This window comes from Stigmatopora argus, chromosome 7 (assembly GCF_051989625.1).
Source record: "Stigmatopora argus isolate UIUO_Sarg chromosome 7, RoL_Sarg_1.0, whole genome shotgun sequence".
NCBI classification, from domain to species: domain Eukaryota; kingdom Metazoa; phylum Chordata; class Actinopteri; order Syngnathiformes; family Syngnathidae; genus Stigmatopora; species Stigmatopora argus.
The window spans coordinates 7,822,491-7,836,036 of record NC_135393.1 but is presented as its reverse complement, the minus strand read 5'-3'; the positions used below and the strand labels follow the sequence as shown (position 1 = coordinate 7,836,036).

General features: G+C 39.2%; 1 protein-coding gene across 1 annotated transcript in view; it reads right to left on the bottom strand.

Moving 5' to 3' along the window:
* Nucleotides 1-206: 206 nt before the first annotated feature.
* The window catches only part of fbxo41 (F-box protein 41), a 29,707-nt gene continuing 16,367 nt past the window's right edge, over nucleotides 207-13,546 (bottom strand). Inside the window, exons 5-13 of the mRNA XM_077605308.1 lie at nucleotides 11,438-11,823; nucleotides 9,206-9,444; nucleotides 8,282-8,397; nucleotides 7,946-8,098; nucleotides 6,890-6,985; nucleotides 6,675-6,793; nucleotides 5,020-5,178; nucleotides 3,988-4,103; nucleotides 207-718 (exon numbers count right to left, since the gene is read on the bottom strand). Coding sequence (XP_077461434.1) covers nucleotides 656-718; nucleotides 3,988-4,103; nucleotides 5,020-5,178; nucleotides 6,675-6,793; nucleotides 6,890-6,985; nucleotides 7,946-8,098; nucleotides 8,282-8,397; nucleotides 9,206-9,444; nucleotides 11,438-11,823 — 1,447 coding nt within the window. The 3' untranslated portion in view covers nucleotides 207-655. The remainder of the gene's footprint in view (nucleotides 719-3,987; nucleotides 4,104-5,019; nucleotides 5,179-6,674; nucleotides 6,794-6,889; nucleotides 6,986-7,945; nucleotides 8,099-8,281; nucleotides 8,398-9,205; nucleotides 9,445-11,437; nucleotides 11,824-13,546) is intronic.

The following is a 13,546-nucleotide window of genomic DNA, read 5'->3' as shown; positions in this document are numbered from 1 at the left end:
GAACGATTGTTTTGTTGCATAAATAATAATTATCAACCAGGTAATCTCTCTCTCTCAAAATTATAATCATGAGTTTTTACTTCAGATTTTTTATAGGAACTTTGACATTAAAATAAACGGCAATAAATAAAACGAAAATTGTCCGTCGACGAAATGTCCGGTCGACGAAATGTCCGTCGACAAAATGTCCAGTCGACGAAATTCTGCATGCTGTTGTCTCTCTTTGCCTTTTTCCACAATCAGAGTCAATGTCAGGCCAGGAAGTAGATTCAGCACGCTTCTTGTGCAGGAAGTTGAAGCTAAAAGTTTCAGTTCAATTAAAATAAAAATTGCCTCTTTTGGGAGGTCACATTAAGCAGTGCATCTGGCACCAAGTGTTTTAAGAAGATCCTGTTTTAAGAGGCAACGTGATTCAAAAAGTGAGGAATCCAGCATTTTTCCTTTTGTTTGGGGTTATGAAGAACCACTGTGAGACCACATCGAGTCCCAAATCGAGACCGCAGGGCAGTAGATGATTCCCCCCAACGAGCGGCATGTGTTTCCTTAAGCATGAATGTGCTCAGTGTTACATCAGTTGCAGCCAGGACACATGCACACGCGGTTTCCTTTTTACTTCAGCGGTGGCGTCGCTGGACACAATCTGTAGAAAATGATGTTAGCACATACTGTCTGCCTTCACGTGGAGGATTTTGGAAAAGCCGGGTCTCTTCTTCAATGCCTGCAAGGGAAGAAGTTGTTTAAAAAAAGTTTAATGGAGAAATCAAGAGTAAGTTAATCAGCTTGATTATTTGGCCAGCATGTTCACAGACTTCAGGGAGACATTGCAATTTAGAGGGTGTGCAGTCGTGAGTAAAAATAGATGCAAGTCTAACAGTTAGTCATCATTTCCGTGTGTATCAGACGCTCCCCTACTTACGAACATTCAACTTACGAACAACGGTACATACGAACATGTCTGCAAATTGCGTTTAAGTCCAAAAATGTACACAAGTCCAATTTTGTATTTATAGTATAGTATGGCTTTTTTCCCCTAAAAAAACGACATAGTATAGCGTGGCTTTTTTTCTTGAAAAATGACATAGTAGAGGAAGGCTTTTCCCCCTAAAAAACGACATAGTATAGTATGGCTTTTTTCCTTTAAAAAACGACATAGTATAGTAAGGCTTTTTTTCCTAAAAAACGACATAGTATAGCATGGCTTTTTTTCTTGAAAAACGACATAGTAGAGGAAGCCTTTTTTTCTTAAAAAACGATATTGTATAGTAAGGCTTCTTTTCTTAAAAAACGACATAGTATAGTAAGGCTTTTTTTCCTAAAAAACGACATAGTATAGCATGGCTTTTTTTCTTGAAAAACGACATAGTAGAGGAAGCCTTTTTTTCTTAAAAAACGATATTGTATAGTAAGGCTTCTTTTCTTAAAAAACGACATAGTATAGTAAGGCTTTTTTTCTTTAAAAAATGACATAGCAAGTAAGGCTAAGAGAGTCGGAGAATAAATCTGACTTCTGATTCTTCACCTTCTAGTTGTTGCTGTGGTCCACTGGCAAAATCATTGGGTCAGAACCTGAGGCGGGAATCAGGAGTGAGTTCAATTCCACTCGTTGCAATTCTCAAATTGTTTATTGAGGTAATGAAAAGGATAAATACAACTTCCAACTTTACTGTGGTGCAGTGGCAAAGACAATGGGTAAGAATTTCAAGTGGACTCAAGTTCAAATCAGAAGTGAGTTTGATTCCACTCTTTGCAATTCTCAAATTGTTTATTGAGGTAATGAAAAGGATAAATATAACTTCCAATCACATCATTTCAGAGGACACTGTGGTCCAGTGGCAAGAACAATGGATTGAAATTGAAGTTGGGCACAAGTTCAAATCTGGAGTGAGTTCAAGTCCACTCTTTGCAAATCTCAAATTGTTTATTGAGGTGATGAAAATGATAAATATAACTTCCAATCACCTAATTTCAGAAGTCGCTGTGGTCCAGTGGCAAAGACAATGGGTCAGACAGACCTCAAATTAGTGGATTTGACTGCCCCGTGGGAAATGGGGTTCGAATCCCGCTCTCGTTTGACTAATCACTACACTAGTAGTTCAGTAAATGGGTAATCATTTTTTCATTCAAATAAAGACTTAGTCATTTTTTTCAGCAAAACAATATTTCCGGTCAGCCTTCGGCTGACCGGAAGACAGTTGGGAGGGGGGGTTCCTGGTGGTGTTCGACAGTCAGCCTTCGGCTGACTGCCGACACCATACAGTCGTTGACTGGCGACACCGGGACGTGAACCCTCGACACCCATGTCGCAGGCAGGTGACTGACCCACTACACCACGAGGCGGCCCGCCTATACATGATTGGAAGTTATATTTATCCTTTTCATTACCTAAATAAACAATTTGAGAATTGCAAAGAGAGGAATTGAACTCACTCCTGATTTGAACTTGAGTCCACCTGAAGTTCTGACCCATTGTCTTTGCCACTGGACCACAGTGACTTCTGAAATGATGTGATTGGAAGTTATATCTATCCTTTTCATTACCTCAATAAACAATTTGAGAATTGCAAAGAGTGGAATTGAACTCACTCCTGATTTGAACTTGAGTCCACCTGAAGTTCTGACCCATTGTCTTTGCAACTGGACCACAGTGCCTTCTGAAATGAAGTGATTGGAAGTTATATTTATCCTTTTCATTACCTCAATAAACAATTTGTGAATTGCAGAGAGTGGAATTGAACTCACTCCTGATTTCCACCTCAAGTTCTGAACCAATATTTTTGCCACTGGACCACAGCAATAACTAGAAGAGTCAGAAGTCAGATTTATTCTCCGACTTTCTTAGCCTTACTATACTATGTTGATTTTTTAAAGAAAAAAGCCTTACTATATACAGACGCTCCCCTACTTACGAACATTCAACTTACGAACAACGGTACATACGAACATGTCTGCAAATTGCATTTAAGTCCAAAAATGTTCACAAGTCCAATTTTGTATTTCGCGCCTTTTTCGGATTAGTACTTCTTTCCGCCGCTAATACCGACGCTTGGCGCTGTGAGAGCTCAGCTCACCCAGCATCTACCTTCTTCTTCGTTGCAATGCGAAAGTGCGTGAATGTATCTCGTGTGCAAAGAACCTTTTTCATTTGTATCATTAAATATCTCATGCATCCAATATTGAATATGGTTGGTAAAAAGCTAAAGGCTTCTATTGAGGGAGTTGCAAGGAAGAGGCAAGCCATTTCATTTGAAACGAGTGGCAATAATAACAAAGCTTGATGCGCGTGAGAGTGGTGAGCGTTTCACGGGCATTGAATCGTTCGACCGTCAGTACCATTTATAAACAGAAAGATCGAGCAGCAGGACCCAAATATTGAACGTTGCACAAAGTTTGCAAATCAATTGAATGATGCCATACAGTGCTACCGCATCATTTATGATGAAAAAAAGAAGAAAACTGTGCAATCGTCATTAGGTCGCTTCTTTTGGCCAGTTTCTAATACATAAATCTCTCTCTCTCTCTCTTCAGTACTGTACATATTCTCTCCATTTTATTATTATTTTTTTTTTTCAGTACAAACCAATGCGGTTTACTTATACAAGCCTTAAACATACAAATGCACTTATATAAACCTTCAATATACTTATATCGGCCTTAAACATAAATTATAATACAAAATATAGCACTGAATCAACTTACAAACAAATTCAACTTATGAACAATCGCTCGGAACCAATTGCGTTCGTAAGTAGGGGAGCGTCTGTAGTTAATAACCATGATAAATTTGAATAAATAAACATCTATTAAAGCTGTTCCTAAGTGGCGAAGTGCTAACTGCTTCTAGTTGTCATGGTGATAAAATCCATATTCACTATTGGGCCAAGAGTCCAAGAGTGTACGGGTGGGAAGAGGGGACGCTTATAATTTTTTTAAAAATATTTTTTAATTTTTTAATTTTTTAGTGACTTGCCATTTTTACTTGATTGTTACCTGGAGCTTGTTAACCATCTCATCAAACAGTTTCCTGGCTTCGGGGCTGTTGGGGTCCTCAAAGTAGTCCTCAATACCAATCTGCACCACAACAGACTTCAGATTGCGGCACACACCTGCAAAATAATGGAAGGGACTTTCATTAAATAAAAAAATATTCGTTTTGACATCAAATTAATTGTACTGGTGCCTAGTTTATTGCAAATTTGCCAGTATTTTTTTTTTCCATGTCTAGGTGTTTCGTTTTTTTACATGGTTAATTTACTCTTGCTAAACAAGCTTTTTATTTCCTTTTGGTCAGCAAAACATTTGACCTAGTGACTGTGCCATGAATGCACTTTTTGTCAAGTTTTATTCCTCATTCTGGCTGACTGGGTCAAGTACTTCAATACTGACGCTGCACTGGCTTTTTGTGACTTTTTGGATGAGTTGTCGCTGTGGTCTTGTAAGTCGTTTTTGTAGTGAAGTTTCACAGCTGTTGCATGTTTTTTTATTTTTTTATTTGTCAATAATTGCTCTCAGCTTGGTTTAGTAATGGCTGACCGGAGTTTTGGAATCCCGACCCTTTTTTTCTCTGTGGTCTTCCAGCCAATTCCAGTTATCTTGATTGAACAGATTTTGTGGTAATTAGGCTTGGATGTGGTCTGTGAAATTGATCTCTGCTTTCCAAAATATGTGAGCTGCCAGAATAGATTGACATTTTCACACAGGAATGCGTAGTTTTGAATCATTTTGAAAACATTTTCGAGTGTTCAACCATTTGGTAATTTAAAAAAACTACTAGCAAATAGTATTATCATTATATATTTAGTTTTTATTCATTTTTTATAGTATTTTATAATCAGAAATTAATGAATAAATAAACAATGTCTTATTAACAATAAAAGCTGAAATGAGTGAAAACAGAAATGTTGATTTTTTTCCTGTAGCTTTCCATATTGCTCAAGTTTCAGTGCCAATGAGTTAAAAGATGATTTGAAAGGGATAACGTAGGGAAACTGCAAGAAAAAAAACAGTCATTTTAAAACTCACTATTGAAATGCAGCAGAGCTTTGGGGGTGACTGGCGTGGAAGAAAGCACCAGCATCTCCAGGCCCTTCAGACCCTCCCTGCAGACCTCTGCTGCCACCTCCTGGTTAATTTCACTCACATGGTCCAACTCCAGCACTTGGAGGCGCATGCAGTTCCTTGCTGGTGAAACAGAGGCACACAAATGTGCATTTACTCTAAATAATACATTTTTACACCTGACAATTTTGTGGTGATAAAAGCTGCTTACATAATGTTTTCATCACAAAGTACATTACAGTTTTGTGTGCTCTAAGAGGGGTGGTTACAACTAAATTATTCTTTCTAGGAAACAACAGAATGCAATCATCTACAACAATAATACAGTTCATTCATTCATTTTCCATACCGCTTATCGTCTCAAGGGTCGTGGGGGGTGCTGGTGCCTATGGAAGCCAACTATGGGCACCAGGGCGGGGGACACCCTTAATCGGTGCCCAGGCAATCGCAGGGCACAAGGATATAGACAACCATTAACACTCACAATTAAGAGCAGGGGGGTCAGACTTGGGTTGGTTCGTGGGCCGCTTTAACGTCAACTTGATTTCATATGGGCCGGACCATTTTAGATATAATATTTAGATTTTTTTTAAATAAATGGATTAAAAGAACTGGATTAAAATCCCTGAATATTCAGTTTTTTATAGATCTAAAACAATGTTTATTTTAGCTTTTATTGATATATTTTTAGATTTTACAAAATGATTGTTGAACTAAAAACAGAAAAAAAAATGATTAAAAAATTACAAATATTGATTTAAAAGGGGGAAAATCAGGAAATGTAATATACATCTATACTCTTTATTTTAATTTGATCCTAAAACAGAAAGTCGGCACTCATGATTGACTTTCCCGGGCCACACAAAATGATGCGGCGGGCCAGATTTGGCCCCCGGGCCGCCACTTTGACATGTGATTTAGTGTTCAACTAGCCTGCCACACATGTTTTTGGGATATGGGAGGAAATTCCAGAGCACCCGGAGAAAACCTACGCAAGCTCTGGGAGAAAACCCACACAAACTTAGGGAGAACATGCAAACTCCACACAGGAAGGTCCAAAACTGGGATTGAACCCTCGATCTCAGAACGGGTGTGACCGACACGCTAACCACTGACTACGGGTTGGAACTGTGAAAATAATTTAACTGTATGAAATCAAAGGAGTGTCCCACTGGTGAGCGGTTAGCACGTCGGCCTCACTGTTCAGGGGTCGTAGGTTTGATCCCAGGTTAGTCCTCGAGGAGTTTGCATGCTTGCCACCAATTCAGGGTGTCTGGTGGGATAGGCTCCAGCACCCTTGCGAGGATGAGCAGTTCAGAAAATGAATGAATGAAAAAAATTAAAGGATGGCATTTCTAATTGCACTGGAGTGCCAGTTTAATGAAATCCCACTGGAAATTATCATCTACTGTACGCCAAAAAACAAATGTGTAAATTTGACTTTACTTTTTCAACCTTCTCCAATACTTCCGCTTTTCTCAAAGTCTTTTTAAACACATTTAGGAGTATTTTTTACTCAAATATCGAACCAGAGTACTGTTGCACAAGGACAATAACTAATTTCTTTTAACAACATGAAGGGTCACATCTTGAATGTTCATTGTAGGAATAATATTTACCTAGTGAAGCCAGCCCCTGAGTGCCACATCCGGCTCCCCCCACACCCAGTGCACGCAGATGTGGCCAGCATCTCCCAATAGTCTGCAGGCATCTGTTGCTAAAGCGGGCTGGCTGTTGACTGAAGATGACAAAACCGCGACATCACTTCAGGTCATTTCAAACTGTCGTAAACTAATTGAAGCCCCCCCCCCCAGTAACTCTGTGCCATAAATACCATGGGTGTAGTGGTGCCACTTGCAGGGAGATAATGTCTCTACAGCCGGCTCCAAGGGCCCAAATTACTTCCTGGCCAACTGGGTCTGTGGCACTTCTGAAACAATAGGCATGCAATCATGTAACATGGAACATAACTTGGTGCTAAAAATTGACGCTTGAAGGGAAGATCATGAAGGATGAAACAAGTTTTTTTCTGAATAATAAATCACCCTTTTTTCATTGTTTGGCCTTTTCTGCAACTTCTACTCAAGAGGGACTTATTTTTCCCCACTCTGTCTGCCAATAGCTTGTTATGTCGTGTTTTTTAGGCTATAGGTATCCAAAAAACTGTACATTTGTTACGTTAACAGGTGCTTTTTTGTCTGTCTTCCTCACTTTTACTATTACTTAAATGCTTAATGTTTGTGCTTGGATTCTGGGAAATTTAAAAAAAACTGCCGCACAAAATACAACATAGTGCTGTGCATTTTATATATATATATATATATATATATATATATATATATATATATATATATCTATATCTATATATCTATATCTATATCTATATCTATATATATATATATATATATATATATATATATATCTATCTATCTATATATATATATATATATTTTTTTTTTTTCCTATTCATTGTCCATTATTTGGCTAGTGCGACTTATACTCGGGTGCGACTTATACTCGGGTGCGACTTATACTCGGGTGCGACTTAAAGCACGAAAAATACGGTAATTGTTTCTCAACCAAGTTTGTTTGTTTATGTGCATCCATCCCATTGCAAGGAGTTTTAACTAATAAATAATAAATTTGAAAAAAAACCACAACATTTTATTTTGTCTGATGTGTAATTAGCGGAGAAAAAAATGTTAACAAAGCCCAGTATTTCCAAGAAGTGGCCACACAGTCTGGGGGCAGACATTTTATCAATGAAAGCAAATTGAGGAGCGCCTGAGCAAGAAGCATTGAGTTCATCAATTGATTTGCGTGTATCTAAATTCCTGTGCATGTGCACCTCACAAATGGGTCTATTGACGGTCGCGGAAATGATGTGTACCTGTAAGTGACGGCTTGCAGAGCTCGACAATAGCAACTGGCCAGCCAAAGTGAGCGGTCAGTCAGCAGATTGGGACAATGCGAGATCTTTAGAATTAGCAGGTTACTTCCAGTGGCCTTCAGCAGCGCCTCCAGACCCTCCTCCAAACACCCACTGACATGGAGACATAAGGTTAGTAGGCGCCGTGATAAAATACTCATAATTGTCATTCCCTAAGCTGTGTTTGGTATCTTACACTGTGCGGAAATGTATTAAAATTGAAAATTCGAGCAAGAAACTCTTTCACTGTGTGCAGCTTTGAAATTCTACTGTGGTGTTTTTTTTTCTACAGCTCACCGTGTGCTTTTGAGGTACTCCTCTTTGGTTTCCTTCTTTCCGCGCTGTCGCGGTTTGAGGTTCTGCAGGATGAGCGAGTGCGTCTGAGTGCACCACTGAGACAATGTTCCCAGCAACTAAACCAAAGCAAAAAATGAAACTTCAACACCATGGAATTTACATAATTTCACTTGAATATGAGACCAGTTAGTGGAATAATCTTGATAACTCTCATTTTCTTTTGAGATAACTCATTCCCTACTAAAGCCATATGAACAATATTATTTAATGAAGATCTACAGCTCATTACTAAAGAACGAAATAGAGAACACAAAAACCGTTTTATTATGAAAGATGGAATCTAATCTTTCTTTTTTGTTTTTGTTCAAGCAGCCATGCCACCCAAAATTCTGCGGCACTTAAGAGAAGACACGTTTATTGGTGAATGAGTTAAGGAGGTAATTCATCTATTAAATTTAATGAATAATAATAGCTGCCAGTAGTTTTTTTTAATTACCCAAAAGAATCACATGCCCAAAAAAGGGTAAAAGGTCTTAAAATCTTAAATATTAAATGCACCACTTCTTGTCGAGCATTTTAACATCCAATCTGTTTAAAGTGGGAGGGTTGGCAGCAAATGAAAGAATGTTTATTCTATGCCACCCTGCCAATTCAAATGGACTGGCCATCTACTGGTAATAAACTCATTAAAAGAGGTTTAATTTAATTTCCAAAAGCCCATTAATTAGACAACTATCATCATCACTGGCACCGAAAGAGACAATACAGCAGGTATTTCAGGTGACCTTTTGTTGTTGTGGAGTTTCAAGCTATCTTAAATTTTTCCTCATATTTACTCAGTTTTCCCCCAAATAGTTTGATGCTAGCATGAAAATGTTTGCACACCCCCTCGCTAAAAGGGGCAATACACAAAGTGCACATCACCTTGGAAGAAATGCGTGCATTCTCCAGCAGGACTCGGGTCCAAACGGCCGGGTGTCGGGCCACGAACCTCCAGTCTCGGCAGACTTCGGCAGCTCTAAGCAGCGTTTTTGTATCCAGGTAGGTGAAGATGCAAAATAAACCAGCGCGCATCTTCAGGATCTCCGGACTGATCACCTCATTGGATTTGGATGGGCTCTTTTCATGACGACACGGTTTGCTGTAGATAGCTTCACACCGACCTGTGGATAGATGTACAATGAAGGGAATCATTTTTGGGATCCCCTGCGACATTTGAAGTTAACCCACAACATCTGCTACACAGTAGTACCACATTATTTTCCATGATGGTTTTGTATGTATACATATGTTGTTGTTATGTGTGGCTTGTTTTTGAGCTGCTGTGAAAATAATTTCATAAAATGAGCTGAACTGAATTGCGTCCATGTTTCATTGTTATTCAATGATTACACTGGAACATGATTTTTGTTGTTTTAGGATTGACAGCTGTTTTTCATTCTTTGGGTGCAGAATTCATTGTTAGTTTTTCTCAATCAAGTCAAGTTTTGGAACGAAATCATACTCATGCAATTTTTAAAAAGATCAAAGCTCTAATGTAGTAATCTAATTAAGGAAGATGATCTTTAAAACCTCCAGACTACTGAGGGACTATGTGGTAACCTCAGTCTCAGTCTGCAGAAGGTCCCCACCTTGTGGACTTCCTGTCTGGCTCCAGTTTTTTTACCTAGGTCTACAATGTCTTGTGTGTCTTATGTGTCTTGCAACCAAGAAATTTCCAGAATAATGGAAACGTATGTGCTTGTTTATTCATTCATTTTCCATATTATATCCATAATTATAGATATAGTAGGAATGTATATGCACCGAACCTCAGAGGTCATTTTATGTTATGATTAATTAATTGCGGACTTATTGTTACCTGCATGTTCTGAGATAGCCAACAGGGGGCTTGCGCATTGCTTGGCTGTATTTATGATCTCTCTGGGTTGATGAGATGTTAGATTATAGATTAGATTAGAATTTAGTTTATCTGAACTTGTTTTTCCATTTGTTGCCTACTGAGTAGTTTGTGCAATATTTCTGATAAAGTAAATGCAAGTAAATGTTGACGAATTAGCATGCAATGAATAGGAAACCTTTAGTTTAGATTAAAAACAGAATATACCGTTCGTGACAGCAGTTCTAGAACTGCTTTAAATAATTTTATTCATTTCATTGGCCAGTGTGTTGCAAGTAGCAGATTGAGCTGCATTTGTAACGGCTGTACACACACGGTGTGTCTATAGGTGTGAAGGTATTCATTTGCAGTGTGATTCTAACAGATTTGGGTGTGTGAGTGTGTAGTTTGCAAAAAGGAGCAAAAATAAACATCAGCGTTGATGGGAAATCGCTCGGAGGTGACTCATCTCGGTCTTTGGCCTCCAAGGCCGTCTGCTCCAAGCCATCAGGCCTGCTAACCACCGCTGACACTCTCACTTCCTCACATATATAAATATAGCTAACGTCTGATAAAGCCATCTTTTAGTCAGGAGAACTGTGACAGAGGGACACCAGGAGGACATGGTGTCATAGTCCTATACCGTCGCTCATTTTAATTCACAGTATTCCCAACTAACCTTCCAGATTGACTCAACCACTCAGTTGAGATGTGTTATACTGAAGATTTTCAGTAGATGTCACTGTGTCTTTAAATAGGATGTGCATTTATTTACGTTTCGCAAATATGACTCAACCGCATTGAGGGAGTATGTACAGTGCAAATAATCTGTTTTGAATAGCATATTGTGAGATTCTAAATTATCACCATTATATATATATATATATATATAGTGCTTGGTTTGGGAATTAATTGGGAAATTCTAATGATGAATTCCTTAGTATAAGGTGCCATTAGAGCAGGGGTAGGGAACCTATGGCTCGGGAGCCATAAGTGGCTCTTCTGATGGGTGTATATGGTTCTCCGCTAACCTATGCGGAAAAATGTGGAAACCGCTGAGTCTAGCGCCACTTTAATCATTAATCATTTTTGTAATTGGACCTTTGTGCATGCCTACTCTCATTGATTAGCAACAGTGTAACAATGTTATGTCCAAATAAGATAGACTTTTGTGCTTTAAAAGAGGTGAAATTTTAAAATATGAATTGTTTATGGCTCTCTCTGTCAAAAAGGTTCCCGACCCCTGCATTCAGGTGTAGCCCCCGGAGAGCCTTTACCTGCATTTGCTCGATAGCCAGATCGCCCATGGTAAGGATAGGGAGCGCTAGACTGCTGCACTTCGGCCACTGCCCTCCTCTCCTGCTCCCACATGTCCAATTCAGATTCGGTGGTCCGAGAGCCCACGTCGGACATGTCTCCCTCCTCGCCCTCGGTGCTGTTCCTGTAAGGCCGCCGTTGCCAGTTCTGGATGGCCTGCTTGCGCAGACCCCAGTTCCTCCCCCCTCCGCCACATCCCGGGGAGCGCTCGTAAGCCGCCTCATTTAGTCGGCACTGCATGTGGTAGTACTGAGCCTCGGGACAATCTTCCAAGGGGTGCATCTCGATACTGTCGCTGTCGTATCCGCCGGAACCTTGTGACACCGATTTGATCCGGCCCGATGCACTACAATAACAATGAATAGTGAGAGGGGAGAAATAACATTAGGGAAGAAACATTTTTTGTGTAGTCTTATAGTGTTTGATTTCATATACATTTTGAGTGTGGAATCCAAAAGTCTTTCTCATGTGAAGTTTTTAACTTTAGGATGCTGTTGTTGTTGTTTTTTAATACGGAAGATGCTCTTTATTACAAATCTGGTTAAAAAAATCAAATATTGCCACATGGTGAACTTTGAATATTATGTTTGGCTCCTAGACTTTTGTGTCATAAGAATGTTAAAATGTAAAATTTTATGCTCTATAACTATTTCTAGGCTATTCAGCCTGCATTTAACACGCCAACAATAAACAGCCATCCTATTTGACTTATTATTTGCTCATAGAAAAAAAGAAGCGACTAATCAGCATGCCAATTTATCTTTCAAATTGCATAGATATGTAGTCACTCAACTGAAAAGTCTTTCTAATTGTTTCCAAGTGTAATCACGGTAGAGATAAATATAAATATATGAAATGAAAATGATAACAATAATGAGTTCTAACTAATTCATTTCAAAAATACAACAGAAGGACATGTTACCAAATATTAGCGCTGCTGTATGTATATTTTTGACCAAGCAGATTTGATCACTTTTTTCTGTTCACCCATAATAAAGTCATAAAAGAACCAAACTTCATGAATGTTTTTTGTGACAAAGAAGTATCTGTTCCAATCATTCTATCAGAGAAAAATCTGAGTTGTAGAAATAACTGGAAACTCAAGAGAGCCATGACATTATGTTCTTCACAAGTGTGTGTAAACCTTTGACCACAACTTTATGCTCGTGACTGACTTATGAAAGTGTATACCACTGATGTCTGGCGCATATCTGATTAAATTACCTTGACAACAAATTTTGTGAGCTGTGTGATAGTGCGTCCACTACTGTACTTTGCTCAATTTCCTATTTAAATTCACATTCGTGATTTCACCCCTTACAGTCAATCCGACGACGTCAATGAGATAAGGAACCTTCAAATGACCCAAAACCAATAGGAAGTAGCCTGAAAATGACCCCAAATCAGCAGAAAGCAACCTATGACCAGAAAGTAGCTTGGAAATTACCCAAAAGTGACCTGTAAGTACCCTAAAATGGCAAGGAAGTGATGCAAAATGAACCCTTTGCCTGCCATTAACAATGATAGATGTCCAATTCACTTAGAGTCACTGCGGATGCTTATCCTTCAGTGCCATTGATGAGGCTAGATGTCCAATCCGTTTTGACTCGGAGGGCGAATGAACGAACGTCAAAACGAATCGGACGTCTAAGCATCGTCAATGAGTTCTTAGCCCACGAACTATGCTGTGTTTGACACCCCCTTTTATAATTCAAAACTGGGCATTGCCAATAATTAATGGGGCAAAAATAGCAATCACTTGTGCTGTGAAAATGACGCAAACCCTCTTATGTCGCTTGTATAAATATCTGCTGAGGTCACAGAACATTTGCAGGACTAGAAGCTCATCACTGAGACAGAAGGCCGTCGGACCACCGAGTGTGTCGACGTGACTAACTCGTAGCCCGGGAAGTGCGTGACGTCCCGACAGGAAGCATTTGCACCCCACCTGGCCTCTCGGTTGGACACCACGCAGCGACTGGATGGCAATGTGTGAAACAGCAGAGTAGACTACCAAGATATCAGTTTGTACAGCTATGAGAAGATGACAGGTGTTATTGAGACGGATA